This window comes from Cervus elaphus, chromosome 6 (genome assembly GCF_910594005.1).
Source record: "Cervus elaphus chromosome 6, mCerEla1.1, whole genome shotgun sequence".
NCBI classification, from domain to species: Eukaryota; Metazoa; Chordata; class Mammalia; order Artiodactyla; family Cervidae; genus Cervus; species Cervus elaphus.
This window is the reverse complement of record NC_057820.1, coordinates 32,070,316-32,096,346: the sequence shown is the minus strand read 5'-3', so window position 1 is coordinate 32,096,346 and position 26,031 is coordinate 32,070,316. Positions and strand designations below refer to the sequence as shown.

Sequence of the window (26,031 nt, the reverse complement as noted above, 5' to 3'; positions counted from 1 at the left end):
TTAGATGTTCTACAGGGAAGCATAATACCCTCTTAATATTCACAAGCAACAGTTAAGAAAATTTTATTTCATTTATTTTCTCTAATAGGCTGTGCTATAGACTCCACTGCAATCTTTTCCTCTTGTGATTTTTCACAGGAACCAAGACAAAAGAATGTAGCTGCTGCTGCTGCTGCTAAGTCGCTGCGGTCGTGTCCGAATCTGTGCGACCCCATAGACGGCAGCCCACCGGGCTCCCCCGTCCCTGGGATTCTCCAGGCAAGAACACTGGGGTGGGTTGCCATTTCCTTCTCCAATGAAGGAAAGTGAAAAGTGAAAGTGAAGTCTCTCAGTGGTGTCGGACTCTTCCCGACCCCATGGACTGCAGCCTACCAGGCTCCTCCGTCCATGGGGTTTTCCAGGCAAGAGTACTGGAGTGGAGTGCCATTGCCTTCTCCGAAAAGAATGTAGAGGAGAGGGTAAATCCCAAGACAAAAAATTTTGAGAGGCACTGAGTTCCAAAGATAATCCTCATTCAAGGTCATGAATGATAGTTAAAGAAAGATAAAATGAAAGCTTCAATTGAAGTAATTTCTAATGATAACATATTAAAATCCATGAATGCAATTTAAGGCCCACATTATACCAATTAACAAGATAATTGCAAAAGAATTCCCACTATGAAAAAATCATCATGTTTGTCACATCGAAATGTGAAGTTTTCGATGAACATGATACATCATGTTCTTTTTAAAAGTATTTTTTTACATTTGTTTCCTGATTTATATAGATGGGTCAGAGCTTTATGGCTTATCTTGTTATCATTTGCTAAACTAAAACAGAATTAAAATATAGCTACTGTGATACTTATTATCCTCCACTTATCCCAGGAAGAATATGAGAAGGGGTCTTCAGAAGCCTGAGAATTCAACATGCTCATGCTCAGATAGCACTGGTTTTCCTATGCTCTCAAATTACCCCAGACCCCACACCCCAGCTTCTACAATGTATTATCCCTTTTTGATGATCAAGTGCACAAAATTGGATTAATCATCCTCTCCTACTTCATTTTACATTATCAGCAAGTGTCTCTTATTTTTCCTACTTTTGTTTCACTATTTTTCCATTCATATACTATCCTCATCTCTCTTCCATCCTTGTATGTAATATTAAAATATATGCTTTTCCATGTTTATTTAGATACACATGTATCCTTAAAAATAAATACAGTTTTGCTTTTTGAGTATGTGCATTTAGTCTCCTTGAAAGGTATTCTTTTGTAAATTTCATAGTTTCTTTTATTCTACTTGCCATGATGTTTTAAGATCCACCGAGCTATAAACTAATCTAGAACATTAACTGGATACAGTGATACTGCTATATATTGGGGTCACAAAGAGTCGGACATGACTGAGTGACTGAACTGAACTGCTATTTGTATATATAATTCATATACATAATATAACTATATTATGTAACTATCTCTCACTTCTCATTTCACAGGCATCTAGGCTTCTTCCATTCTGATTATCACACACAGTGCTATAAAAAATATTCTTAGGGACATGTGCAAGAGATCTAGGATATAATTGCTACACTCTATAGAGAGTATATGCAATGTGATGTACCAAGGACTTGCAGGTTGCTCTCTGGAATGGTTGCACAAGCTTCCTTTCTTTTAAGCTTTATGGGAGAATTCTTGTTTCTCAACATCCTCACTTTTACTTGATCTTAACAGGTTTCTGACTGATGTTTCAATTTGCATCTCTTTATTACTTGAAAGGTTAAATAACTCTTCAGTTGCTTATCAGCCATTTGGATTTCCAAGTTTGTTTCTCTGTGCATTTTCTATTTCAATAGCAGAACTTCATGGGTGGTGTTATTTATTGTATCTTTTCCTTTTTTCCTGATTAGTTTTTTAAAATATCTGTTTATTTGGCTCTGCTAGGTATTAGCTTCTGCATGCAGGTTCTTTCACTGTGTCATGTGAATTCTTAGTTTTGGCATGTGGGATCTAGTTCCCTTACCAGGGACTGAACCCAGGCCCCTTGCATTGGGAGCATGGATCTTAGCTACTGAACCACCAGGGAAGTTCCTCCTGATTAGTTTTATCAGAAACTGGTCTAATCAACCTTTTACAAGAAAAAAACAAAACAGCAATTTGGATTTTTACAGCAATGCCTAGCACACAGATGTGCAATATATATCATATGAATGATGAATATATTAATAAGTGACAAAGGAATGTCTTTTGCTACATAACAGACAACTGAACAATTCAATGAATAAAAGTTAATTTCTCACTCATGGGTATGCAGACTGGTCTGAAGGAAGTTATGGCTCTGCTCACATCTACTGGGCCTGATACCAACCTGCAGTCTGTAATGAGAAGAAACTATCCTTAAAGGTTTTTTGTTGTTGTTGTTGTTGTTTTAACTTTGCTTAATAGGTTTCATGTTTTCAACCACCTTTCCTTGAAACATAGGAAGCAAAATGATACATGATATTCATAACCCCCAAAACTTAGTGAAAATCCTTGCAAGATGACTAGTCAGGAAAATATCTTGAGTAATATTTTTTTATTATTCTCTCTACTTTATTACAACTTAATGTCCCCTATGTAATTTTTCTGACTTGCAATGTCAGAAGATAAGACTCTCCAACATGTCAAATTGTTTTACTACAGAGACTGTTTCCACCTCTCAGGAAAATAACATCTACCCAAGGTTTGTTTTAAAAAACAAGCATATTTTAGAAAATTGTGTGGCATCATCAAACTTGAAGGAACACCTGCCAAGGTACACGATCATACTGACTGTTAAATTTTTGAACTATGTGGTATCTGTTGGTAAATAGAAGCTACCCTGAGCCCCATTCCCATGCCTCCCCACTGCCCCAGCCCGCCCCACATGTACTCCTATTCCCCAGGTGAAGAGCGAGGTAGAAGCCTCCTGGAATCTGCTCCAGCCCTTTGATGCCTGCTCTGAGTGGTCAGTGCTTCATGTTGCACCAAATGCTTGGTTTTCTTTTTTTATTATTTATTTATTTGGCCGGTCCAGGTCTTAGCTGAGGCTCACAGGTTCTTCAGTCTTTGTTGCAGCATGCAGGATCTTTGGTTGCAGTGTGTGGGATCTGCTTCCCTGACCAAGAATGGAACCTGGGCCCTCTGCATTGGAAGTGTGGAGTCTTAGCCACTGGACCACCAGAAAAGTCCCCGTACTGGATGTTATATATTTTAAATATCATTTCTGATTATAGGATATTATACATATTTACATGTCCAACCTGTAAATAAATTCAGGGGAGGTTTTTTTTGGCCTCTGTTCCTCCAGCAAAGGCACACATATACAAATGACATGTGTCACACGTATGTATACTCTATAAAATCTTTGGGGTCAAGGAAGCAGTCCAATCTTATCTGTCCCTGAAGGTGTTTTAAAGACCTTCTGGAGGCTTCTGATCCAAGTGTAAGTGCTTCTCCCATACTTTCCACGTCATCTGCATTACCTCTTGAAGTCATTCTTTTTCTTGCCCAAACACTTCCTCCCACAATGCTTTCAGATAGGATCTTTCTGTGGCAGCCTTCTCAAGTTTTGTGCACCTTACAATAACATATTTCAGATTCATTCTTAAATATAATTAATTAGATTTAAAAATGCTAACTTGAATTTTTCCTATTTCAGCACTTTCTCTGAGTGCTTTCCACTTAGATAGTAATATCATTCTTAATTTGTGCAAAAATCTGTCAGTATGTCTTAACTTTTTTCTCATTTAAAAAAAAATTATTTTATTTATTTTTTGGCTACTGGGTCTTAGTTGTGATATGTAGGATCTTTACTTGTGGCATGGGAACTCTTAGTTTTGGCATGTGGGATGTAGTTCCCTGACCAGGGATCAAACCTGGGCCCCTGGCATTGGAAGCGAGAGTCTCAGCCACGGGACCACCAGGAAAGTCCCTTCTCTCAGTTTTTTAATACCACTTCGTCTTTACCTAATTCCTTCAGAAATATTCATTGACCTGATTTTTCATTTTACCAATTTGTTTCTCAAGTATATTCACTTAGATAAATATTATCCACAAAACAGTAGTAAGGTGTTTCTGATACAGTTCTTACTACACAATTTCATCTGGTAGATTTTTCATATTCAATGTCTCCAATTGGTCCTTCACACCTGATTTTCCTGATTCATGCTTCCAATTTCTTCCTTTAGCTTTCTAGTGTTATCTAGTATGTTTTTTTTTTGTTTTTTTTTTTTTTTAATTTCTTGTTTGGTCTGGTCCATTCATTTGACTTCCACTATAGATTTCTCAGCGTGTTTACTTTCTTTTCATAGTACTTGCATTCTTCCTACTTTTTTATTTTCTCTTATGTCCCTTAGGATCCGCAGTAATACCCAAATGATTTAATAAGCAGACTGCATGGACTAATCTTAATAGAATGTTGAACACATTTGAGCAGATGGATGCCCACTGCAATGACCCTATATGGGCTCAATACTGAATGTCAGCTTAATTTGAGACTATCAGCTACCTTTGCTAGTTATGAGTACTACTATATCCTGATTAATAGCCCCAGATTACAAAGTTCTTGTACTAAAAATATCCTGCCTAGTGTCCCAATGCTGATTTTAATTTTCTTTAAAATTGCTTGGTAATATATTTTCTAAACCTCCTTACAACAGTTAAAATATAATGTGGCATTTTCTTAAGAACAATAAGATTTTTAAGGTCATAAAATATTTAAGATATTACGAAGAAATGCTTTCAAGATAAGGCATGTAGTTACGAATATTCTGTTTATCATCCTGCAAGAATTTTCATTTCCAAATTAGATGACTTGACACAATATCAAATTACAATCATGGATTATTTTACATAGCATTTTAATTTATACCAAAATTTAACAGAACAGTGGTCAGGTTTATTTGATGCTGTAAATACTTACTGTTCTCTTTTTAAATAATATTTGGCTTTAGCATTCAAGTGTCAGAATATTTCTTGCTTTCAATTAACCTATCTTGCCACTAGGTGGAGAGTAATGACTGCTTATGGACTTGCGGCAAACAGCTTTTGTGTTTAGTCGCTCAGTCATATCTGACTCAATGCAACCCCATGGACTGTAGCCCACCAGGCTCCTCTGTCCATGAGGATTCTCCAGGCAAGAATACTGGAGTGGGTTGCCATGCCCTTCTCCAGGGGATCTTTCTGGCCCAGGAATCGAACCAGGGTCTCGATTATATTGCAGGCAGATTCTTTATCAACTGACCTATCAGGGAAGCCCTCAAGCAGCTTTTAAAGATAGCCATTTAATGCCTTTGTACAGAGTCTTGTCTTAATTTGGTGAAAAGTTAATATTCTAGTTTCAAAGGTGAATTTATAGCAAGTTCTTCCCCTTCTAAATCACTAAATATTAATAAAACAAGCCGTATCTTTAATGCCTTCACTAAACATCCCTATGTTTATTTTGGGAAGAAAGGAGAGGCTCTTTAACATCAAGAATAGTAAGAAATCAATCAATAAATCATTCAATTTCTTACCAATAGGGACAGAATAAAGGAACAAAGTGGGTGATTAGAGTTAATTCCACTAGGGGATTGTAAGTACAAAAAATATGGGAGACTCTGTAAGTTAATGATTACTCAAGAAAGCAGGTTTGCTTAACTGCAAAACCAAGTAGGCATGCTTAGCAACAAAACCAAGCAACAGAAGCATGAGACATGCCCCCAAACAATAAAACAATAGTGGCATGAGACACACAGCCTGCCCAGTGAGCTCAGTAGGGTTATGATCCCTAGGACATGCTCTCTGCACACATAAAAAACAATAATATGTGGACCTAGTTTGACCACGCAGGGACAAGAAAATTCCCCTGCCCAACCTGGAGGAGGAGCTGATGCTGGAAGCATGATGACTACTCAAGTAAAAAGAAGCTCTTCTTCTCTTCCCTGCTTTTCCTTTGATTATAAAACTATAGCCCAGGAAATTCTCAAGGTGTGGCACTCTCTTGCTTGCCCACTTGAAAGCCTCACAAGTGTCCTCTTCTGATAAATCACTTCTTATCTATTGCTTTATCTCTTGCAGAATTCTTTTCTGCGCTGAGACATAAAGGACTCTGGTACCAGGAGCTCTTTGGAGCCCCCGGAAACGACACCAAAATTTTCATTACCATTTCAGAGTGCATGCTGTACACACTACTTGCTGGAAGAAAATGATGTGGGAACTCATGTCCTGACAGCCCAAGGGTTCCTGGGGAATTCATCAAGCCACATTAAATCACAGAAGGGTAGTGACTCTGTCAGTGGATTCTGGCTGATGGAATGACCTTGGACCTCGCAGACCTCCCTGAGCTATAGAGTGCTTCCTCACAGAGCTTCCCTCCTTCCACGGTTCTTACTGTGAATGGCAAGAGTTTTAGAACCTGGACGTGTAACTCACAGATTTCATAAAATTCTGAGATATATACATACTCATAATTATACTTATATATATACAAATATATATATATATATATATATATATATATGTACTCATCATATACTTATATTGATAGGGACTTCCCTGGTGGTCTAGTGGTTGAGACCCCATACTCCCAATGCAGGGGGCCCAGCTTCAATCCCTGGTCACAACCTGCAACCAAGAGTTTGCATGCTGCAGCTAAAAGACCCTGCATGCTGCAACAAAGATCAAATATTCAGCGTGCTACAACTAAGACCCCACTGCCGGGGTCCAGCCTCGGCATGATCCAGGGGATACCCTCAGGATGAATGGTGTTGGTGAGAGAGAGAGAGAGAAGACACGTGAGACCAGCCCTTGATAGGGCCAAGTCTGCGAGAGGGAGAGAGAAAGAGAGAGAAAGAGAGAGAGAGAGAAAGAGAGAGAAAGAGAGAGAGAGAGAGAGAGAGACCAGATGGGGGGTGCAGCTGGCAGAGTCTGGCAATCTTTTATTTTTCACCATAGCTTTATACCCTAAGTTAGTACATATCTAAGGGGAAGATAGTTTAACATTACGTCAGCTTGTCCTTCACGACACCAGGGTGTTTTCTGCATACTTCTTTGTTTATGAGGGTCTTGTACATTATCTCTGGCCTTGGGGCCTATCAACATTTTATGCAGGTCAGGTGAATGTAAACCTATTTTCTGTTTCTATGGTGACCTTAACTGAAAGGTAGCAGTCTCATAGGGCAACAGTACAGAGTAGAAGTATAACCTTGTTAACACAAAAATTAATCCTTCTGCAGAAGTTGTCAGTTACGTTTATCTAAGAAGTTTACCCCAGACTGACTCTGCGACTTTGGTGAGGCAGCTTCTGCCTAGCACTCCTGGCTGACAATTAACAACCATCTCATTGTTACCACACTAGGGCTAAGTTCTTATTTCTCTAGATCTTTAACTATATTAACAATGGTTTCTATAACACAACCTTAGCACATTAAAAGCAAAAACACAGCAAGCAAAACACAGCAAGCAAATGTTAACCCAATAGCTACTTTTAGAATAATTTTTCTTATGTTTTCTAATAGGACTCCTTCACCCCTCAAAAATGCTCTATGTCTATTAGGGCTTTTATATAATCAGGTTCTTTATGCTATTTTATAATTAGGATATTATAAGCAATCATGCATATTAGTACCAAGGGCATAAATGCATTTGGCTAACAAACTACCAGCAAAAGAGTTTAAATTAAAACACTCCTTTCACCCTAGATAATCTCATAAAATACCACCACCTGGGAAACTTATTGATTAAAATTCTAAATTGATTCTTATTTGGGAATATAGAAATTAGGGAGTAGTCTATTGAGGCAGGCATCAGAAAGACAGATATTATCTTTAAGGTGAGTGCCAGGGGCAGCTTTTCAAAACCCCTGAAAACCTGATCTGCCTTGCCTGTCAGGTTTTCTCCCTCATGACCTTGTCATGGGTGGGATCTCGTGTGCCGGCTCCCGGCACCCCACACAGCCAAATAAATAAATATTAAAGCAAAAAAAATCATATTGATAGATACTCAGATGCTTACAGTTTAAGTCTAGTATTTGTACCTAAAGTGGTTGTATCATAATCAAGTTATGATCTACAGGCTTTGTGTGAAAGTCGTTCAGTCATGTCCTACTCTTTGCAACCCCATGGACTAATACAGTCCATGGAATTCTTCAGGCCAGAATACTGGAGTGAGTAGACTGTCCCTTCTCCAGGGGATCTTCCAAACCCAGGTCTCCTGCATTGCAAGCAGATTCTTTACCAGATGAACCACAAGGGAAGCCCAAGAATACTGGAGTGGGTAGCCTATCCCACTGAGAAATATTCGGGTAATGGGTAGTCTAAGGACTTCATTGTACTTCACCTACAGTGAGAACTGAGATGTTCAAACTTACTAGCAAAAAAATTAGAAATTTTAAAATGATGTGTCATTTTCCTTTTTAAAGGAAATTAGATTACATTAATTGCAATTGACAATATGGAATAAGACGGTTGGAAAGAAAATAAACTGGTATAAGTTTTCAAGAGGGGAATTTTGCAATAATTATAAAAACTTGAAAAGTATTTATACCATTTGACTGAGATTCCACCTAGAGGAATTTATTTATTTATCAAAGAGAAAAATATGTAACAACCTAAAAATCTAAAATTTAAGGAATTTAAGTAAATTATAACAATGTTCTACTTGCATTCCTGTCTGCTGCTAGTATTCTTTCTGTGCCTTCGAAGTTGGAAAGTAAAAACTACATTTCCCAGATACCCTAGCTGTCGGGGTTGGGATGGGTTTAGGATCTGCCAGTCAGAGACCAAGGATCAGCGAACGCCTGAGCGCTGCAGAGCCTGGTTTTAAAGCTGCGAACCCTGGCGGAGCCTGTATTGTTCTGTAGCCCACAACCTCGCGCTTTGATGATTTCCTAATGGCAATGCTACTTGGGAGTAAGGGTTGGCGGTGTGGTTCTGGTGAGTGGAAGTCCTTCTCGGAAGCTCCTGGATGCCAGAGTTTAAGCCATCTAATATCGGGTAATAAATTTCTCCTACTTGGGCCAGATAGAATGGTATGCAACCATAGCCGATAGCTCATTCATACGATGGAATACGACACACATCAATTTAAAAATTACATGGTCAAAATTTGATCACATAGGAGTAAATTCTGTAATTTTATTTTTAGGTCTCAATCGTTCATTTTTTATAGCTTAATCATTTGCCTCAAAAACTGTTCACTTAAAGTCCCTCTATAGCTTTAAGAGCTAACAATTGAACGTGGTTGTAGGAAAATTAAAAATGATTTTTTTAAACACAGTCCTTTAAAAGAGTTCCCTTCTGCTTTTCAGCTAAGCCACAATTCTGTTGCTGTACCACTCTTTCCAATAAAAGCATTTATTTTTAGGTATCTGTCTGTCCTGTATCATTCAAACAAATTTGGCTAAAAACCACATACATGGTAGAAATCCTGCTCTCCTCCATGTTGTTTTTGCTCATCTAATTCTTGGGAGAGAGAAGGAATGTGGAGGGTAGGTTTAATTTTTTTCTGAACAATTTATCGGTGGTTTTTCTGCTTGTTCTTTTGTGTTAAATTAATTAAACAAGGTGACCGTTAGATGTGTTAGTGTGTGAGTCACTCAGTCGTGTCTAACTCATTGCAACCCCATGGACTGTAGCCCACCAGGTTCCTCTGTCCATGGGATTCTCCAGGCAAGAATACTGGAGCGGGTTGCTATTCCCTTCTCCAGGGGATATTCCCAACCCAGGAATCAAACCTGGTTCTTGCACATTTCAGGCAGATTCTCTACCGTCTGAGCCAGCAGGGAAGTATGTCCTACTCTTCTTCCCTCTAAAAAATAAAACTGTGGTAAAACTACTGTCAGTAATGACAAGAACAACAACAATAAGGACTTCCATTTTTTAAGTGCTTACTGCTGTAAGGTCACACGTTTTACTTGCTAAATCCAAAAGGTAACTCTTTGAGGCAGATACTGTATTCTGATTCCCACATACCCTCACATTAGGACACAGAACAGAAAGGGGTTAATTTAATCAACAGCTAAGTGGCAGAGTCTGGATTATAACAGAGAGCCTGATTCCAGAGTTCTTAAAGAGAGAAAAATTTGTAGACTCAGGCCCATCAAAAGCCAAGTTACTAGATGCATAGAGAAGTTGATAGAGTTATCATATTTAAAACGATCCAATCATGTTATTCCCATTAGTCACTCAAGATGCCTGTTAAAATGTCATGTTCCCAGGTTTATAGCAATCCCCTGAATCTGATTTCTGGGTTCAAGGCCAGGAATCTATATTTTCAATAAATTTTCCTTATGAATCCTATGCACAGTATACTTTGAGAACTCTAGATCAAGAGGGTCAAGTTCACACTCTGCAGTTTGGGACAAAAACCAATGTCTTGGGTAGTACTTGCTGTGTAACAGATGTACAATAAATACTTGTGGGAGAAATCCAAAGAGACAAGAAGGGGAGGAAGTAGGTTCGGCTACTTAAGTTTTGGATAAAACTAAGGCTTAAAATGGAGATAGGAAGACAGAGTAAATTTCTTGCAGAAATCCTGTACATATTCCAGGATTTGTTTTCTGTCTTGTTTTTCTTTCTCCAAAAGATGGTAGCCCTTGAAAAACAAATGCATTAACTTAAAGCATAAATGTAACTACTTACCTTTTAAATGCCTTTCATTCTATTCCTTTTCATTTCTCCTTTCTCTGCTTGCACTGGCATGCAAACTGGTTGTTCCGGTCGAATGAGTCAGTTTGGATGGAAGCAATGATGTACAGGAGCACCGTTTGTGTTGACATCCTAGTCACACATTTACGAAAGTAGTGACTGCAGTCACTACTAGACTGTGGTTCAGTCACTACAACTAGAACAGTAGGATTGTTCTAGTTAGTCCACAGAATTTCTAAAATGTTCCTGGAAATTTGACCTGAAAGGTATTTCAGAAAGTCTGGCACAATTTAAGTCCAAACTTACTCAACTAAAACTGTCCCAGTTATCTTAAGACTTTATTATTATTTTTTTAAAAAATATTTATTTCCTCCAGCTAATAAAAATAAATGAAAAAAATATCTATTTGACTGCACTGGGCCTTAGCTGTGGCATGTGGGATCCATTTCCCCAACCAGGGATCAAACCTGGGCCCCCTGCTTTGGCAGCATGAAGTCTTAGCTGCTGGGCCACCAGGGAAGTCCCTAAGATGACATTATTATTTTTAGAGTAGTTTTAGGTGCATAGTAACATTAAGAGGGAGGTATAGAGGTTTCTGTTTAACCCCTGCCCACACACATGCATAGTGTTTCCCATTATTAACATTCCCTACCAGAGTGGTAATTGTTATAATTGATGAATCTATACTGAAGCATCATAATCACTCAAAGTCCATAGTTTATCTTAAGCAAATCTTCAGTGTTGTACATTCTTTGGGTTTGGACAAATATATTAGTATAATGACATGTATCCATCATTACAGTTTCAGACAGAGTAATTTCACTGCCCTAAAAATCCTCTCTGATCCACCTATTCATCCTTTCCCTACCTTCAACCCCTGATAGCCACTGATCTTTTTATGATCTTATTACTGTCTCCTTAGTTTTCTTTTCCAGAATGTATATGGGGTCATACAGTAGGTAGTCTTTTCAGATTAGCTTCTTTCACTTACTAACACGCATTTAAGATCCTTCGTATTTTTTCATGCTTAATAGCTCATCTTTTTACAGTGCTGCTTAATAATGTCCATTGTCTGGATGTACCATAGTTTGTTCATCCATTTACTTATGAGGAATATCTTGTTTGCTTTCACACTTTGGCAATTATGAATAAAGTTACTATAAACATCCATGTGCAGGTTTTTCTTTGGGCATTAATTGTCAACTCCTTTGGGTAAAAACCAAGAAGGATGATTGCTGGACCCTATAGTAAGAGTATGTTTAATTTTGTAGGAAATAGCCAAACTGCCTTCCAATGGCTGTACTCTTTTGCATTGTCACCAATGTAAAAAGATAAACTGAGGCAAATTAAAAATCCTTTGTTTATTTGAGGAAAAAATAGATTCAAACTGCAAGTAGTTAGAAGCACTTGGCTGAAAAGAGTCAGGGAAAGACTTTATATAAGAAAGCATAGAAGCAAAGAAAGGAAAATATTTAACTGGCTATAGCTTAAGGCCTAGTTGGTTATTTGTGATGGGTTGCACTTAGTGATTTGATTTCGTAACCTTGAGACATTTACAGGCTTAGGATTTGGTTGGCTTACATCAGCCCCTATGGTGTTAGAGCCATCTCAGTATAATGGCGTCCTCGTTTAATTAATTTCACAAAGGTAAGATTATCTGTCCAAATGCAAGGATAAAATGCAGCCAAGTCTCAGAAAGAATTGCAGCTGAAAACTAGAATTCTGTAAGACAACCATGATGGGTATTTTCCTTTTCTGCTTCCCCTTTGCATTTCTTCCTTATTAGAAGATCAGTCTTACCTTCTACTCAGTCCACATTATGGTGATTAGTTCAAATATTCAAGTGTTAATTATAGCTTCAGTCACACACAGAAAATGATCCTTGGTCTAAATTCACTCCTAAATCCTACTCACACCACCTGTGGCCCGGAGCGACCATGACATTATACAGATATGGCCCCTGGGAGCTGTATACGTGAGGGCAGTGGTTTGCTGGAACTGGCTTATAATGACTTGTGTGCATGTGCTCACTCGCTCACTCATGGCCAACTCTTTGCAACCCTATGGACTGTAGCCTGCCAGGTTCCTCTATCCGTGGGGTTTTCCAGGCAAGAAAACTAGAATGGGTTGCTGTTTCCCACTCTAGGGAATCTTCCTGACCCAAGGATTGAACCTGCATCCCCTGCATTGGCAGGTAGATTCTTTACCACTGAGCCACCTGGGAAGCCCTATACAAGAGCCAAGGGTGAGATTTTCAGAAATTTTGCAAGCTGGTTGCTAAACAAAGGGATTATTTAAAATTAGATTATATATGGAGTCTGTCAAGGCTGTATATTATCACCATGTTTATTTAACTTTATGCAGAGAACATCATGCGAAATGCCAGGCTGGATGAATCACAACCTGGAATCAAGATTGCTGGGAGAAATATCAACAACCTCAGATATGCAGACGCTAGCACTCTCATGGCAGAAAGCAAAAGGAACTAAAGAGCCTTTTGTTGAGGGTCAGAGAGGAGAGTGAGAAAGCTGGCTTAAAACTCAACATTCAAAAAACTGAGATCAGGGCATCAGGTCCCATCTCTTCATGGCAAATAGAAGGGGAAAAAGTAGAAGCAATGACAGATTTTATTTTCTTGGGCTCCAAAATCACTGTGGGAGGTGGCTCCTGCCATGAAATTAAAAATACTTACTCCTTGGAAGAAGAGCTATGACAAACCTAGACAACATATTAAAAAGTGGAGACATCACTTGGCCGCCAAAGGTCTGTCTAGTCAGAGCTATGTTTTTCCAGTAGTCACGTATAGGTGTGGGAGCTGAACCATAAAGAAGCTGAGCACCAAAGAATTGATGCTTTCGAGTTGTAGTGCTGGAGAAGACCTTTGAGAGTCCCTTGGACAACAAGGAGATCAAATGAATCAATTCTAAAGGAAATCAACCCTAAATATTCATTCAAAGGACTGATGCTGAAGCTCCAGTACTTTGGCTACCTGATGTGATAATCTGACTCATTGGCAAAGACCCTAATGCTGGGAAAGATTTGAGGGCAGGAGGACAAGGAGGTGGTAGACGATGAGATGGTTGGATGGCATCACCGACTCAATGGACTTGAGTTTGAGCAAACTCCAGGAGACGGTGAAAGACAGGGAAGACTCCTGGCATGCTGCAGTCCATGGGGTCACAAAGAGTTGGACACAGTTTATCAATACTGAACAAAAAGTTGTAAATAGATGATTTTAAAAACAAAAGTAATAAATTTCAAAACTCACCACTTTAATTCTTTCAACTAAAAGTTAATACTGTCTCTGTTCTTGAGCTTATTTATATTTTCATCTATTGCATCTGTGTGGTGAAAATACTACACAATTGTGTTACTGCATGATTTTCTACTGAACATATCACTTTGTTCATGATATGGTGTTACTTTGGTAGCTTGAAATAGGTCATGACGGAATTATCTATACCATAGAAAAGGGCAAACACTACAAAGATAGTTTTTCCTTCTGGAGAGCTGGTTGCTAAATATCTACCAGCTCACCACCAATTAAAGGAATCAAAACCCTTTATCTCCTTCTATTGTACTAGAAGACAAGTTCCTTCAAACTAACTGTAATACAATTGATAATACAATTGATGCTTCTACAGTTTAAAAAAAAATTTAATTGAAGTATAAAGTGAAGTTGCTCAGTCATGTCCGACTCTTTGCAAACTCATGGACTGTAGCCTGCCAGACTCCTCTGTCCATGGGATTTTCCAGGCAAGAATATTGGAGTGGGTTGCCATTTCCTTCTCCACGGGATCTTCCTGACCCAGGAATCAAACCTGGGTCTCCTGCACTACAGGCAGACTCTTTACCTTCTGAGCCAGCAAGGAAGCCCAAAAATTGAAAATAAATTGAAGTATAGTTGGTTCAAAAAATAAGATGGCAGTTTTAAGGTTGTTACTGCTAAGAGATGACTGTGAGTTTGGATAGCAGTTTGCATAGCCATGTTAACAAGTAACCACAATGAGAACAGCAAGTGTCGTGGGACTACAGGGCAGACAGTGATTACCTGAGACAGGCTGGATGATATATTAAAAAAGAAAAAAAAGGAAGATATAAATGTTTGTGCTCAGATGCTCAGTCATGTTCAACTCTTTGGGACCCCGTGAATCATAGCCTGCCAGACTCATCTTTTCATGGGATTCTCCAGGCAGGAATACTGGAGTGGGGTGCCATTTCCTTCCCCAGGGAATCTTCCCTACCCAGGAATTGAACCAGCATCTCTTATGTCTCCTGCATTAGCAGGTGGATTCTTTACCACTAGCACCACCTGGAAAGCCCAATATACAAATAAATACATAGTTTTCCTTTACAGGGTTACATTCCCTGGTGGCTGAGATGGTAAAGAATCTGCCTGCAATGCAGGAGACCCAGGTTTAGTTCTGGGTCAGGAAGATTCCCTGGAGGAGAGCATGGCAACCCTCTCCAATATTCTTGCTTGGAGAATCCCATGGACAGAGGAGTCTGGTGGGCTACAGTCCCTAGGGTGGCAAGGAGTCAGACATGACTAAAGCAACTTAGCACACACACATCCATGTATACTATGAAATGATTCCCACAATCAAGTTAATATACATCTCTATCCATTCACATAGTTATAGTAACTTTTTTCCCCTTTGGTGTAGTGAGAATACTTAAAATCTAGCCTTTAAGAAAATTACAAGTGTGTGTAAAATATGGTACTATTAACTATAGTCACCATGCTGTACATTAGATCCTAGAACTTAGTCATCTTAAAGCTGTTGTAGCTCTCCTAATAGTGTTCTCTTATTTTATTAAACTCCTTTTTTTAAATATGTGTGTATGTATGTGCATTAGTAACTCATTTGTGTCTGACTTTTTGCTGCCTCATGGACTATTTAGCCCACCAGGCTCCTCTGCCCATGGAATTCTCTAGGCTAGAATACTGGAGTGGGTATCCATTCCCTTCTCCAGGGGATCTTCCCAACCCAGGGATCGAATCCAGGTCTCCGGCATTGCAGGCAGATTCTTAACCATCTCAGCCACCAGGGAAATCCCTTTTAAAATAGATGTATATATTTGTATTTAACTGCGTCAGGTTTTTCGGAGAAGGCAATGGCACCCCACTCCAGTACTCTTGCCTGGAAAATCCCATGGACAGAGGAGCCTGGTAGGCTGCAGTCCATGTGGTTGCTAAGAGTCCGACACGACTGAGCGACTTCACTTTCACTTTTCACTTTCATGCATTGGAGAAGGAAATGGCAACCCACTCCAGTGTTCTTGCCTGGAGAATCCCAGGGATGGGGGAACCTGGTGGGCTGCCGTCTATGGGGTTGCATAGAGTTGGACACGACTGAAGTGACTTAGCAGCAGCAGTAGCAGCGTCAGGTTTTTATTACATCAGGAGAGATCTTTCGATGAGGCATACAGGTTCAGTATTTGTGGCTCACCGGGTTTAGTTGCTCCTCATCATGTGGGATCTTAGTTCCCCAACCAGGGATCGAACCCAGGTCCCCTGCACTGCAAGGAGGATTCTTAACTAGTGGACCACCAGGGAAGTCTCAGTTATACTTAACTTTTTGATGTATTATTTTATAAAGATACCTTATCCTTACCAGGCATAGGTGAAGATGGGAAAATACAGAGGCAGGAGCATCAAATCAGGTCCTATTAAATTAGCTCACATAGTAGTTTACAGAGGCACTCAGGCAGGCAGTAAATAGAAAAGAGGGTGGAAGGTGAAGGCACGCTAGGCTTTATGCATCTGGAAGTCCAGATAAGCATTTCAGTAAAGGATACAGACTCCTCTATCTCCTGCTTTCCTCTCATCTACATGCACTTGTTTAGAAATAGGAAACGTTCTCGTCTGCATCAAACTCTTCAGAATGAGCAGAAACAAGGCCTCTAGTGGAAAAGGCCAAGAGGCAATGGCAGTAGGAGGCTCGGCTTCTTTACTGCATTGAGCAACTATTTTAAACACAATTGCATGATCTGTTCAATGATAAGTTCAATTTAGAAATTTGCCTAAAATTCCTCATATGTAATTTTTAAAAATGAAATATTTCAAAGACACTGAAGACAGTAGTGTAACCCTCATGTATGACATGCTATTAATGTATTATTATTAATAATTAATATCTAATGTGACATGTATTAATGCCATTCTTTGACATGTATTTCAGGTATTTCTTGTCTTTAAATAAAGCATATCTGATGAGCATTAAATCCTCCTTGTACCCCTTCTCAGTTCTATTCCTTCCTCACATCCCAGAAATTACCACTCTTTTGAAGATTACTTCTGGTCTATAATTTTGTATTTTTCATACATTATTTCTGTATAAAATAATACATTACTTTTTATGTGTTTTTAACATTTAAACAATATTACCATAGCAATTTGAAAGCTCCCATTTCACTTAACATCATGTTTTTGAAATTTAACCATGTTTTAGATGTAGTTCTTGTTCATTTTAAATTCTGTATTGTATAACTGTATATGAATATAACACAAATTATCTATACATTTAATTCTGTATTCCATGCTTAGGTATGATTACATCATACTTTACTGATCTATTAATCCATCTGTCTTACTTTACCACACTGTGTTACTATGTGTTTTATGATAAGTGTTGAAGTCAGGTAGTGCTAATTCTCCAAATTGTTCTTGTTTTCCAAAATTATTTTGACTCTTCTAGGTCATTTTCACTTCCCTATGAATTTAATTTCACTTGTCAATTTCTTTTAAGAACCTCTACTGGGATTTTGAATGAGATTGCTTTGAATTTATTGATCAACTCAGGGAGGGTTGACATCAATAGTGAGTCCTTCAATGCATGATGAGTATCTTTTCATTTATTTACGTCTTCTTTAATTTTCTGTCAACACTGTTTTATAGTTTTCAGTATTCCTAAGTATTTTATATTTTTAATGCTATTATAAATGTTTTTAAATTTTATTTTCCAATTGTGTGTTGCTATATTTAGAAATACAATTGATTTTTAACATATGGCATTTTATATTACTTCTCTAAGTGCCATGTAACAATATACCCTCAAGTTTAGTGGATTCAAAAACAAACTTTATTATCTTTTGTCATTTCTGTGGGTCAGGAATTTCAGAACCACTTAGCTGGGTAGTTCTGGCTCAGGAAATTGAGGTCAGATTAGGGCTGCAGTCATATGAAGGCTAATCACCTTGAACTTCTGTAGGTTGCATATTTATGTTTTTTAACCTTTTATAATATGCAAGACTCAACTTCCACATTTTGTTTCCTCTTGTGGCTCATTCTGGGCCTTGGTTTTAGTCTTTCTGTTATACAAATTAGCAACCATTAATAACATGTCTTGATCTGTTTATCTCATTCATGGTTATAAAATGATGATGTCCTAACTTCTAACATCGGTTCACCCTGGACACATATTAGCTTGAATACCTCCCTAAAGAGAAACTTTCTTTCATCAACTACTTGCCTGATAACCATGAGATACAGTTCTAATTAGAAAGACAGGTTAGATGATAACTTCTCTTGTTTACTAATTTTCAAAATAATGAACTGGTTCCCTAGCATCACCCAAAGGGGACTGATAGATTTTTTTGAACTATGATGAATTCAAGGATTTAAACATATTTGGTATATTTCAGTCCACTGCAATTTTGTCTTTATAGCTGCTCAAAATGCCTCATAGTTTGATAGGGCCCTAGCATTCTCTGATTACTCCTTTCTAATATGACAAGATGTTCTAGGTTCATATTGCATATTCCCTTTATTGATATTCTCTAAGACTCGGTACTGAGTTTCCTTTACTCTTCACTCTACATGACCTTCCCAGGGCAACAAAATCCAACTACCATTTTTTTTTTCCCTAAATCCACACACTTCATAGATATATACTTCAGTCAGTAACACTGGTCAAAGGTAAGGCAGTTGAGAGGGATGGTGGAGGAAGAGTCTTACTGGAAAGTGTATGCCCCAATTAAAGGAATTAAGCTTTAATAAAAGCACACAAACACTGATGTTTCAAGATGTCTTAGGTTAGGAGGCACCAGTTTGCAACCTGTTCTGTAGGACCTGGCCCTGGTCTGATTTAATAGTAAACATTGTGGAAAATGTTTCAGAGATGTTTAAGATTTTGCTGTCTTCCTCTTAGGTGTGCTGCTCATCTTGAACTTGTGTTGGCTTATTTTCACATTTTATAGGTGTGGATCTGTGGAAAGCCAAAGGTGTTTTCCATCTTCTCCCTCCAGTGGGCTCACCCCTGAAATTACGTCTCTCTGTAGATACTGAGCTGCTTTTGTTTTTGGTTGGGTCCTGATTAGGCCCTTACTCCTAAAGATGTGGCCTGTTTCTCAAGCATTATCTCAGCCAGTTGTTCTCACTCATTATCTGGGTGGTAGCTCAGTGATGTTCTCTGCAGATCCTTGACCACACCAAGGCCTCTTTCCTGATCAGAGCCTTTCGTTGTGCTGGTCTCTGCCTGGAAGACCCTTATCTCCACCTTTTGCTGCGTATCAGTCTCAACTTCACCTCCTCAGGACTTTATATAAAAAGCCTTCACCTATCCCCTCTGCCTTGCCATATTAGCTTTTTGTTTCTTTCATAGACTTCATCATGATTTTTAATTTTTTTACTTATGTTTTGTCTTCCTCAGTAGAACATAAACTAACCCCTTGAAGAGAGAAAACAATCAAGGTCAATCAAAGAACAAGGCAGCATAGATCTTTCTTTAAATTTGTCATTAGTTTGATTTTATATTTTAACAATGTTACTTTTTTTTTGCGTTCAAATGTCTTTCCCTTGTAAACTCAGTTATGGAACAGTGAAGCAAAATTACATTTTCATCCCTTTGACAATGAACTTTAAGCAAGTGTCCTCGAAGATCTTACTCTATCATGTAAAATGACTTTTGGCCACTCTCGTAGTTTTAATTTCTCAAGTCTGTTTGACTCAACTGTGTACCCTAGGACCTCGATACATGTTTAAATCAAATTTATGTGACTTACAAAGCTATTTTAAAATACAATGTAATTCCTTTCCCCAGTAAAAAACAAAACTAGTAGGCTTTTGTTACAAGTGAGCTCATCGCATCCTGCGCTGCCTTTCGGTAAGCCTCCAGCACCAAATTAGAAAGTACATCCTGTACTGAGTGTAGAAAGTGATGGCCGCAAAAGGACTGGCCCCGACTTGTCCTAAATAAGCCTTCAGTTTTCAGAACTGAATCAGGAGTCCCGCGGAGAGACAGGAAGCATCTTTGTCTTGAAGCTGGAAGGTACTTTAATAGGCGCTTCAGGTGAGAAAACTGGCAAACCAGGGAGTACGCAGGGTAGCATGTAACCTCGAATACTTCATCACTAGAAATGAAACTCATTCCAGAGACTTCCGGGTTGCGGGAGGCGGCACGACGTGCGGACGTTACGTCACGTTCCCTCGCCCGTCCCACCTCCTCGCCCCTCTCCGCACTGTGCCGTTCCCAGGGAGGAACGTAGCGTAAACAGCGCAGGGCACTTCGGGAGCTGGATTGTTTCACGCAGGAAGCAGGCTCCATTTTAGCGCCGCCCGCCGTCGCCATCTGTTTCCCTTCCCCCAGCCCCCCGCCTTTCCCCCCCCTCCCGTCTCTAAGCCCCAACGGGAAGGCTGGGCCTAAGCTGTGGGTGGCTAGAGTGAAAGGAGGGAAGGGGAAAAGAGAGAAAGGGAAGAAGCGGGGAGAAAGGGTGAATCGGGAAGGGTAAGTGTAGGGGCCACGGTGCGGAGCGCGCAGCCCAGCGGACGGACTGACGGACGCGCCTGTTTTGCTGCCGCGGCTGCGGCGCCCGCGCGAGTCGCCTCGAAGCGGCGGCGGCGGTAGCAGCAGTAGCAGCGGAAACAAGAGGGGAGCAATGGCGGCCGACAGCCGAGAGGAGAAAGGTTAGTGCGGAGAAAGGTGACGGGCGGAGTCTGGGCTCTGGAGTGGTCGCCCGAACCGTGGTCGTCGTTGTGAGTTGGGGGTTGAGGAGGTTAGCTTGCTCCGCGCGGAGCTGGTCTCCCCATGGAGACACTCGGACTCACTGGCAAAGACCAGGCCTGCCCTTTCGTCCTCGGTCTCCCCATGACCTAACACTTCATCTAGTCTTGGATTTTTTCTTTGATCCTAATTTCCTTCTTCACGTAACGTTTATCCGTCCTGGGCGCGGCTGAGAGAAGGCCTCTTCTGAGTTGCAGGCCCTTGGGTTTATTTCCTGGTAGTATTATGCGGAGGTAGTGCGTATTTTGAGAACAGTCTTTTCTGTTAGATTTTCGAAAGCCCTTAATGCCACGATTAAAGCTGGTAGTTTAGTAAGTAAGGATGTTTAAGACGTGGTATATATAGATGATTAGTCCGGGGAAATGTCGACAAGTAATTTCTGGCTGTTCTGTTAAATAGGCAGTGGCAGGAATGGCCTGTTTGGTTACATATTTACTTACTTTGGGAAAGGTAATGTTTGAAAAGATGATTATGTGGTTCAGGCCAGGCAGAAAAAATCTTGGCCGCTATTCTGAAAGACACACGTTTTGCGTAGTTCCTGGAGGGTAACTAGGAACAAATAAATTAATTTATAGAGAGTCGGAGGGATACAGTTGCTTTGAAGTTTGGGAGGAACTGATATTGCCAGAATGAAATGTCAGTTCTTTTGAAATACTGGCCTTCCGGGGCCTAGAAATGTTAATGTAGATCCAGAATCAATACAAGTCTGAAGAGTGGTCTAGATTGAGTGGTGCGTTAAGGTTTTTTACAACCCTAAGATTACTATAATAGTTTTGGGAAGGATATAGCTGATTATTAAAAAAAATATATATATATATATATGTATATATATATATTTATACACACACATATATAGCCAGCTACTGCCCTGTATTTCTCGAATCTACCCTTTTGTGTGGCTAATTAACTTGGCGAGGGGAGCAATTTGTTAAATGGACTGTAGAGTCAAGTTCCATTAGATTTGTGATCTCTAATTTTGCTCCTTAGAAGAAGGAAGAGTTAGTGAACTGGAAAAATCAGTGAACTGTTTTAGGGATAGGGGCGACCTTGGGAATTGGACTGGGTGGAAATATGTTTAAGGTAACTAACTGCTCCTGCTTAAAGCGGGAGATGGTGACTGGGTTTAGTAGTTGAATTTTCCTTCCTTAAATGAGTCCTTAAAATCCTCTTCCCTCCTTTTGAGAAATCCAGAAGGAATTCAATCATGGAATTGATTAGGTTTTAGTTGTTTAATTTTCCTTCCTTAATTGAGCCCTGAAAATCCTCTCTCCTCCTTTTGAGAAATCCAGAAGGAATGTGATCATAAGATTGCATGATGTTAGTGAATAAAACAAACTGCTTTTAATTAGAAGTGTAGTAGTAGTAAATAGATGATTTTAATCAGTAAGAATTAACTCAGTCAACGATTGTTTCAAGAGTGTAATCTATGAGCTGTGTGTGGGGGTGCGGGGGGTGGTGGTGGTTTGTGAGATGAGCTAGATAAAAAAATGAGTAAAACTCAGTACTTCTCAAGAGTTCCTTGTCTCAAGATGAAAATAGTTGTGTCAGTTATGGAGTAGACACAGTTGTACACGAGGAAAAAGAGTAGCTGCTGTATTGAATTTTTTGCTTTAGAAATGGATTTAGAGGTGAAAATGTCTAACTACAGGAATTTTGTCACTTAATGGGAAGTAGTAATGCCACCTATGAGCAATACTTAGGATAAATTGTCCAGCTTTCGAAAGGCCTCTCATTTGTGTAGTTTTTAAAAACTTAATTTCCATAATTCAGCTTATTTCAAAATTTATGCTAAAAGTTCTTATCTTAGAGTTTAAGATTGTCTGTAGTTTACTGGGAAAGCTAGCAGATACATACCCATTGGAGTTGCTTATTTAATTTTGAAATGGGAAGATTTCTAGAATAGCCTACTTTGCAAATAAGGAAACTGAGGCCTAGGGTGTCTTACTTTCTTGATATTTGTCAAACAGCTGGAAAAGAGCTAGAATTAGAATTAATACTTGACTTTGTTTTCACATTGAACAAGGAAAAATGAGCAGCTCAGTACTTATTGTCATCAGTTGTCTTGTATGAAACATTAAGAAACTATAAAGATAAGCCCTGTAAGAATCTTAGACATGTCACAAACCTCAGGCCTTTCTTTAAAGATCTGTAAGTCGTGTAAGATCTTGATAAGAAATTAAGTTGCAAAAATTTGCTGTAAATAAAAGAACAGTTAAACTTTTGGTCATAAACCCCTTGTATTATTGGGCTTTGCATATTAGCTATATAATAAGCAGACATTATCTTCTATAAATGCTTCTGTAATACCTGTACCTGAAAGCTCAAGTCTGTAATTGGAGAAATTGCTTGCTTAATTCCTGTGGTGATTATCCAAAATGGAGATTTGGAAGATGTTGAAATGTTGGTAGTATTATCGAATGTTATTTGCCGTTTTTCTGTATAAACATTTTTGCAGTTTATTTCTTAAGTTCTTAAGTTCTTTCTGAAGAACAGTTACACAAGTTTAATATATCTAAAATGTGGGTTATGAGGTACCACTTTAAAAAGTAACATGTTTTTTGTGTGTTACCCAACTGGAAGCTCCATGAGGGCCAGGAATATGTCTGTCTTGCTTACCTGATTCCTGGTGTACAGTAATTGTCTCAGGACCTTGAATAAATGATTTAGAAAATTGTAAATCATTAGTTCAGGGTTGGACTTCATTAAAAACTAGTTATGTGATATTTGCTGTTGCTGTCCAAAGTTAAGAGTTTCTCAGTTTATACATAACATACAGTCATGCAAATACATACAAATATATGCATTTGGTAACACACACACACACTAGTCCTCACTCTAGTAAGTCCTTAGGGCTAGATAGTCTTCGTTCACTTTAGTTAGGGCTTTGTAAAGCATAGAGTATGTTTGATATTCCAATATATTTGTTTTATCCATAATAGAAGTAGGACAGAAAGCTACAAATGCTCTCCATAGACTTCAGTTGTTTGTTTTTTGAAAGACGGGAAGTTTGGACGGATGGGAAATCCAAGTCTCTTCTTTTAGAAGAATGACAATTTTGAATGACAAAAAAATAACTGAGAGACTGGTCTTCTCTAAAACAAAATGGAATGGGAGGCGCAGGGAATGCTGCTCCATTTCCAAACCCCGCTGTAACTGTATTAGCTGAATTAAAATAGCAGCTGTAACGTATTGGTGCCCTGTGTTAGACACAAAATGCACGATATATTTAACCACTCAGGTTTTTTTAGTTTTTCCTCCCTTTAAATACTTAAGGTCTTAGTCTGAACCTGGATCCTGAAATAAGTAGTACTCTGTATCTCCTGACCCAGAAGCTTCCAGGGTCCAAAAAACAAACCATTTCTCAAATAAAGATTATTTTCAACACAGATATCCCTGGAGTTAAGGATTATGGCCTTTCAGGCCAGGAATTTCAAGGTTGAAGTGTAATTCTGGTAGAGTGGAAAGAGTACTAAATCTGGGTTCAGAACTGTGAGATTTTAGTCACAGTACTTGAATTCATTGGGCTTCTTTCTGGAATACTTGTTCCATACATAACCTTCTAAAGGTTAAACTACTTTGAAAGCCAGTTAGATTTTAAAGTTCTGTCTTTATCTTATCCAAACAAATACCCCCATCTAGAGAAGACAAGCCTTGTTGACTGACAGTTTTGAACAGGTTCTCTAAAAAACAGTGATTTTTTTCTTTCTTTGTTCTGTTTCGTATTGTGGATCTGTATATTTATCCCAAAACTCAGTTTAATAGTTTTTGATGGTAATATAAGATTATGCTTGCTTAACCAGTGATGATAATGAAGACCATATATGAACATCATATATTGCGAATGCAAAACGTTCACAGATGATTGTATTTCCATAAAGGAATCAAGCTAGCAGCAGCCTGCTTTGTTTGATTTTCAATCAAGGAGTATGTGAAAGTCAGACAATTCAAATAAAAATCTAAATTTGGAAATCCTCTTGAAAATTTATAAGATTTGACAGGGTACTTGCATGTCTCTTAAGACAGTGAATCCACTGGAGTTGAGTAGGCTTGCCCCCTTTAGCATTCCTACTCTTTCACAAGGTAACCTGTGTACTAAAAATACATGTTTGGTGTTCCTGTTACTTCAGTGTCTTGAATTGAACCTTAAATTTTTTTTAGTTAATATCAGTGTTGTGTTAAGAGTTACGGGTATATGCATTCTAGGGTCAGGCAGATAAAATGCTTTTTTAATAGAGTGTGTATGTGTCTTGGCAAATAGATGTGTGTGTGTGGCAAATAGATGGAGAAACAGTGGAAACAGTGGCAGACTTTATTTTCTTGGGCTCCAAACTCACTGCAGATGGCTATTGCAGCCATGAAATTAAAAAACGCTTGCTCTTTGGAAGAAAAGCTATGACCAGCCTACACAGCATATTAAAAAGCAGACACATTACTGACAAAGGTCAGTACAGGCAAAGCTATGACTTTTGCAGTAGTCATGTATGGATGTGAGAGTTGGACTATAAAGAAAGCTGAGCGGCGACGAATTGATGCTTTTGAACAGTGGTGTTGGAGAAAACGCTTGAGAGTCCCTTGGACTGCAAGGAGATCCAACCAGTCCATCCTAACGGAAATCAGTCCTGAATGTTCATTGGAAGGACTGATTTTGAAGCTGAATCTCCTAATACTTTGGCACCTGATGAGAAGAACTGACTCACTGAAAAAGACCTTGATGCTAGGAAAGATTGAAGGCAGGAGGTGAAGGGGACGACAGAGAAGGAGATGGTTGGATGGCATCACCGACTCAATGGACATGAGTTTGAGTGAACTCCAGGAGTTGGTGATGGACAGGGGGACCTGGTGTGCTGCAGTCCATGGTGTCGCAGAGAGTCGGACTGAGCAACTGAACTGTGTGTGTCTTAGTCGCTCAGTTGTGTCTGACTCTTTGTGACCCCATGGACTGTAGCCCACCAGGCTCCTCTGTCCTTGGGGATTCTCCAGACAAGAATACTGGAGTGGATTGCCATGCCTTCCTCCAGGGGATCTTCCCAACTCAGAGATGGAACCCAGGTCTTCCATATTGCTGGCAGATTCTTTACCATCTGAACCACCAGGGAAGCCCTGTTTAATTAATACAATAGGTAATGGCAGGTATTGAGTTAATAGAGAATAAAGGGGTAAGTATGGTCTGTGTTCAGGAAATATTGGTAAATTCCCTGATGTAAAGAACATAAAGCTAGATTGTCTCATGGAAAACTTTGACATAAATTACCTTGTCTGTGTCTTTACCAAAAACTGTCAGGACTGCTCCAGCTGGTAGTTTTCAGGTAAGAATCTGGGCCCCTAGTGATCAAATAGTCTTTTTTTTAAATGTAGAATATGTATTCTTACTCCAGGAGTTGGTGATGGACAGGGAGGC

At 39.1% G+C, this 26,031-nt stretch overlaps 2 protein-coding genes across 6 annotated transcripts in view; one reads left to right on the top strand and one right to left on the bottom strand.

The window, feature by feature from the left end:
* Positions 1–10,698, bottom strand: part of LOC122696532 (transmembrane protease serine 11E-like) — a 120,831-nt gene extending 110,133 nt beyond the window's left edge. The window contains exon 1 of the mRNA XM_043906623.1: positions 10,624–10,698. The gene's annotated coding sequence lies outside the window, so the exon portion shown is untranslated. The remainder of the gene's footprint in view (positions 1–10,623) is intronic.
* Positions 10,699–20,142: 9,444 nt separating this feature from the next.
* The window catches only part of YTHDC1 (YTH domain containing 1), a 40,006-nt gene continuing 34,117 nt past the window's right edge, over positions 20,143–26,031 (top strand). For 2 of the 5 annotated variants that reach the window (XM_043906622.1, XM_043906620.1), the window contains exon 1: positions 20,164–20,536. In XM_043906622.1, the coding sequence (XP_043762557.1) occupies positions 20,509–20,536 (28 nt within the window). In that variant the 5' untranslated portion in view covers positions 20,164–20,508. Of the gene's footprint in view, positions 20,537–26,031 lie in introns of all 5 variants that reach the window. The other 3 variants (XM_043906619.1, XM_043906618.1, XM_043906621.1) reach the window with 2 other exon arrangements.